The sequence below is a fragment of the Carassius carassius genome, chromosome 43, assembly GCF_963082965.1.
Source record: "Carassius carassius chromosome 43, fCarCar2.1, whole genome shotgun sequence".
Lineage (NCBI taxonomy): Eukaryota > Metazoa > Chordata > Actinopteri > Cypriniformes > Cyprinidae > Carassius > Carassius carassius.
The window spans coordinates 19,502,910-19,508,909 of record NC_081797.1 but is presented as its reverse complement, the minus strand read 5'-3'; the positions used below and the strand labels follow the sequence as shown (position 1 = coordinate 19,508,909).

The 6,000-nt window shown below is 36.4% G+C and overlaps 1 protein-coding gene across 5 annotated transcripts in view; it reads left to right on the top strand.

Annotated features, from left to right (window-relative positions):
- The first annotated feature begins 2,079 nt into the window (after positions 1-2,079).
- Positions 2,080-6,000, top strand: part of LOC132124966 (serine/threonine-protein kinase BRSK2-like) — a 238,580-nt gene continuing 234,659 nt past the window's right edge. For 2 of the 5 annotated variants that reach the window (XM_059536139.1, XM_059536140.1), the window contains exon 1: positions 2,085-2,463. In XM_059536139.1, the coding sequence (XP_059392122.1) occupies positions 2,370-2,463 (94 nt within the window). In that variant the 5' untranslated portion in view covers positions 2,085-2,369. Of the gene's footprint in view, positions 2,464-6,000 lie in introns of all 5 variants that reach the window. The other 3 variants (XM_059536137.1, XM_059536138.1, XM_059536141.1) reach the window with 3 other exon arrangements.

Sequence of the window (6,000 nt, the reverse complement as noted above, 5' to 3'; positions counted from 1 at the left end):
TTTAAAGAGGCCAGAGATGAGGAGCAGAAGTGACACATGACAGTCCCACACAGAGGATGCAGTATATCTGAATTCATTCATACTGTACATACAGTAGAACATGTTTTTAATAGTCACAAGGTAAGTTTATGTTCCTAATGTGGTGCAATCTTATAAGAAGCAGAATGGACCCGAAGGGCAGATCTCACAGGAGAACATCAAGATCTGTCTTGAGGAACTAATTTTGTTCCTGACATAATTTTGAGCATAACTGTTGCTAATGTGTGTCTCCAGCTCCACATCACAGCTGAAGTGTGTGTGTGTGTGTAATGTAGAGCTGTGAAGAGTCAGAGTCAGCGTGTCACTGGCTGCTGCTCTCTCTCACACACTGCTCTTGTGAAATAAACACACTACGCTCAGTGAACCTCAACCTGCTTCTCTCTACACGTACATGTGTGACATCATAGCAGGAAAAACAAAACAAAAAAACATTTAAAAAAGTGATTCATAATCAAAGAACAATTAAAAGGCTTTTATTTTTTACATTTTATTATTTTTATTTTCATCTGAATCACTGATTACATACATAGTAAAACCCCAAAACAACAACAAAAATATTTAAATAATTTTGGTTCTTTAATCTTTAGTAAAATTTGGTAATTTTAAAAATGATTTTTTAGAAATTAAATAATATATAAATATTAGATGAAAAACTATGTACATATGAAATGTTGCATTAGCAACTAACTTATATAAGTTGAAGGACTAAAACTAATGAACTGAAAGTAAATTCTTCATTTATTCAATTCTTCATTTTTTTTCTAAACATTTGCTCAATGAAATGATTTAAAAAAAAATCATTGTAAAATTATTTATTTTCATATATTAATATAATTTTATATAAAATAATACTTATTGTTATATACTTACAGTACATATAACATTTTAATTTTTTTTAAAGAAGTATGTTTAATAAATACTCACAGAATTGAATTGATAAATTAATATATAGATTATAATTTAATGTCAGCGCAGGAATGCATTTTGTAAAATGTGTTTATTTGTTTATGCATGTATTTGTTTATTTAACATGCAGAATGCCTCATTTATTTCAGATTTGGTCCAACAGCAATTAAATAGATAAAATTTATAATATATAAATGTATATACAAATAATCTTGTTGATTTTAATCATTGCATTGCTGTCAGAGCTCATCAGCTGTTGACTGACTGAGGTTGCAGCACACAGACGCTCGCGCTGCTTGGCGAGCTTCTCCGTCAATCAACATTAAGCGCTGCGGATCACGCGCCAAATAACCAACCCTACTACGACAAAGGCGCATCTCATTACTATGTATTAGGGCTTGCTGACGTCACGCGTCCATCGTCCAATGGCAAAGGCTTAGCTTCTTTAGTAGATTTCATGTACGTTAAAACAACTTGCCAAATGTAACCCATGACAATACGTAAATGCTGACGAAATCAATAAATACATTACATTTTAAAATAATTAATCAATAAATTTTTATTTATAAAAAAAAACCAACAATGCAGGACTAAATTGTGAAAAAATATGAACAAATAAGCTTTCAAATTATGCATAGTTCATAGGACAATATTTGGCTGAGATACAACTATTTGAAAATCTGTAATCTGAAAAAAAAGAAAAAAAATCTAAATACTAAGATAATCACCTTTCAAGTTGTCCAAATTAAGTTTTTTAGCAATGCATAAACAATATGTTTCGATATATGTACGTTAGGCCTAGGGAATTGTAAAAATATCTCCATGGAACATGATCTTAATATCCTAAATTATTTTTGCCATAAAATAAAAATCTATAATTTAAATCTATTGTTAAAAATATACCCCAGCGACTTAAGACTGGTTTTGTGTTCCAGGCTCACATTTATAAAGTATAATTCACGTTAATTTATTTAACATACAGAATTCCTCGTGTAATTAATAAATAAACGTAAAAAAGTTCCTCTTTTAGTTTCTTAGTCTTAAAAAAAATACTGTCTTTTTAATATTAATTTGATCACGCTGACGTCGCTTGCTGACTACCCAATGACTCAGCTCAGCTCATGAATATTAAACAGCACGCCTTCGCCGTAGTAGCGTCGGCGGATTCGCAGACCGGCCACCGGCGGACACAAGCTGTGCAGGTCTCCGCGATGCCAGTCGGATCATAAGCCGCCCGGTTCACCCTGTGAAACGAAGAGGTCAAAAGAGCCGTGTCCCCTCCTCGAACACAGACTCTCGGTCCGACACAGAAGCAGACATTGTTACATTGGAGTAAAGCGCGTCCTCCGGTGCAGCGCAGCTTTAAGAGGATTGCTGTATCCCAAGAACTGCAACGCCGCCCGAAGTGTGTTTAGACGGGGAAAATGTCATTGTCTGTGAAAGAAAACAACAGTTCCCCTCATGCCAATTACGTGGGACCGTACCGCTTAGAAAAGACCCTCGGGAAAGGACAGACAGGTTTGTGCTTTCAGGCTCTCAGCTGTATCATGCACTGCGTTATAGTAACCTCGTACTAGTCTGGTGGCTGATCTTGTGCGGGGTGTTACATAATGCTGTTGGATTCATGTGGCATTGATTTGTTTCGGTGTTCAGTAACAAACCGTCTCTGCAATCTTCTTCTTCTTCTTCAGCAGCTCGGGTGTGAGCGCGCTCATGAACTTGTGCGCTTGAGTTTTGCATGACGTGTTGGTGCATTTAAGCAGAATTGAGAAGAACCCGGCTCCCATATGAGAGCTTGAACTTTACTAAGAATCAGCCGCAGACAGGGTCACACCTTCAGCTCTCCAGTAGCGTGAGGTTTACAGGTGAATGATGCCAATATCTGATCGGTTCACACATTACTGCCTCACTTTGCGGGTTTGACTTTTTTTATTTTTTTAACTATATTTGAATCCAGATATAGTTAAATTACATATTTGAGACTTATTTGTAAATGTTGCTAGTATAAAATAATAGTAAATAAAACATTTATTTATTATTTTAATATTTCTATTTATTAGTGTTTTTATATATTACTAATTATATTATTTAAAAACCCGTTTTTGTGCAGTGTTGCTTATAAACAGTAGGTGTTGTGTAAATGTGAAGAGAGCATGTGTTGGGAGGCAGTAGGAACCAGCAGATCTCTGCGAGGAGCAAGTGATGCAACACTTTATTGCTGTTTCGGCCCATCTGCCATCTCCGAATATTACAATAGCGGTGATTTCTTACAAGCTCTCCACCAGAAGATGCTAGTGCATGTTTCCAGGAAGATGATTGTGCTGATTTCTGAGTTGACTGTCTGTTCCTCTTAGATAGGAGCTGGAAAAAGGATGATTGGTTGGATTTTATGTGTGGTCTGATTGCTTTAAAATGAACCGTGGTGTTTGTAGTTATGTTATTATAATGGGAGCGTTCTGATTATACAGTAAGATCACAGTCAAGGCAGAGCCTTTCTTTGCATTAATTAGTTCAATTCATTGATCTTTTCAATTCAGTAACAAGCATTTAGTCACTTCAGCCACATTAAAATGTATGAATTGCACTGCGTTAGAAACAAACGTTTATTTTAGAGTTTGCACGAGCACTCCTTTAAACAAAACATTTTAAAATAATGAAATCGATCAAGTTAAAAATGAAACTTTTGACTCTTTGTGGTTGAACTTGAGGAAAACTAAAAATGACGAGTTAGTTCTGAGAGAAGTGATATTTTTGTAACTTTTTACAATAAGGTTCTATGTTTTAACATTAGTTAGTTAACAAAGAAAAAGAGTAAAAAAAAATCAGAAGTAGTATTTGTTAATATCAAATTATAATAGTATATATATATATATATATATATTATTATTTCTTATTTTATATTATTTAGTTAATGGTAATTTCTGCATTAGAGCAATTGTTCAACCAAAATAAAAATTAGCCGTTTTTTTTTTTTTTCAAGTCATCCAGGTTTGTTTTTTCATCAGATTTGGAAAAATTTAGCATCACATCATTTGCTCACCAGTGGGTCCTCTGCAGTGAATGGGTGCCGTCAGAATGAGAGTCCAAACAGCTGATAAAAACATCACAGTAATCCACACCACTCCAGTCCATCAGTTAATGGAAGTGAAAAGCTGTGTGTTTTTAAGAAAAAGAAAATCTATCATTAAGATGTTTTAACTTCAAACCATTGCTTCCAGCTAAAATACAAGTTTATAAACCATTATAACGCTTCCTTCAGTAAAAAGACCATCTTCTGTTGTACTCTCAAATCAAAATCCACCAATTAATTTGTTTACAGCTGCTTTGGCTTGTAAACCATTGATTTTGGCTTTTGCCTGATACTTTTTGGATTGTTATATTATGGATAGAGGACTTATATTTTAGTCAGAAGCAACAGTTTGAAGTTAAAAAGTCTTAATGATGGATTTGTTTCTTACAAACGTGCAGCTTTTTTCTTCACAAGACATTAATTGATGGACTGGAGTGGTGTGGATTATTGTGATGTTTTTCTCAGCTGTTTGGATTCTGATCCTGACGGCACCCATTCACTGCAGAGGATCCACTGGTGAGCAAATAATGTGATGCTAATGCATCACAAATAATGTGATGCTCCAAATCTGATGAACAAACAAACTCATTTAAATCTCGGATGACCTGACGATTAACCATTTCTTTTAATAATGGGCAAAATGTTCTAACACAATGACATTCAGAACTTCGCAAGTGTCCAAGCATCATTGAGCCACTGTAAACCAATCTCCGTTTTGCTGAATTCCAGTAGAAATGCATAATCCACACACAGGAATCAGCTTGTTCCTCATAGATCACACAGTATATGTCAACTACCGCTTTCCTTTGTGTTAGTCTGCCTGATCAGAGAAGCACCACAGGCACGTTTGAGACTCGTCTGACTGTCACTTTTGCGCCCTTTTTCCTCTTAGTCCTGCTTAAAGTGGTCATATGATGTTGCTAAAAAGAAGTGAAGTGACATGACATTCAGCCAAGTATGGTAACCCATACTCAGAAATTGTGCTCTGCATTTAACCCATCCAAAGTGCACACACACAGCAGTGAACACACACACACACACACCGTGAACACACACCTGGAGCAGTGGGCAGCCATTTATGCTGCAGCGCCCGGGGAGCAGTTGGGTGTTCGCTGCCTTGCTTAAGGGCACCTCAGTCGTGGTATTGCCGGCCCGAGATTCGAACCCACAACCCTAGAGTTAGGAGTCAAACTCTCTAACCCAGGGATCAGCAACCTTTTCGGCATGACGTGCCATTTTTTATTTTTATGGTTAACCACTGTGCCAACACAGCCCCCCCCCCCACACACACCCCGATATAATTCTGTATTTAAACGGTACATACACAATTTTTTATTATACGATAAAAAAAGTTTTTTAACGTTTAATCAACGTTAATGCACTGCTTTAATTGATGAACGTGCACACACAGACACACACACAACACACACCACTCGCACACAGAGATCTGAGATCGTGCTGTGCAAAAAGTAGCATTCAGAGTGTTGTCACGCTACTTTTATTAATCGATACTGAATCGCTACATTATATTTCTCAACAACAAAGGGGCAAAATCGCTTCATTGTCTGCAGAGAGAGACAATTTACCCCCCCCCCCCACTTTCTTTCTCTCTAAATGGCCATATTTCAGAAAATTTTTCATCACTGGATATAGCTTTAGGTCATTTAACATTTCTATGGTAAAACGTATTATTAAAAGTTGACTAATGTTAATTGATTTGCAGCTTCATCTTACCTCACTCTCTTTAACGTTAAACTGACGCTTCGCGCTCTGCTTCTGTGAACAGTAAACCCCGCCTACTTTGATCTGATTGGCCATCTCAGTCATTTTGACATTGACGAGTGCTGTTAGACCGAGGCTTTGATCTGAAGCACCTAGTATGTGCAGTGTTTGCACGTGCATCCATGCAAGTTAATTCTCACACTTTAATAGTATTTGTAGCTCCTAACAGGCTGTGTGACTATGAGAAGTTATTACATCAAACT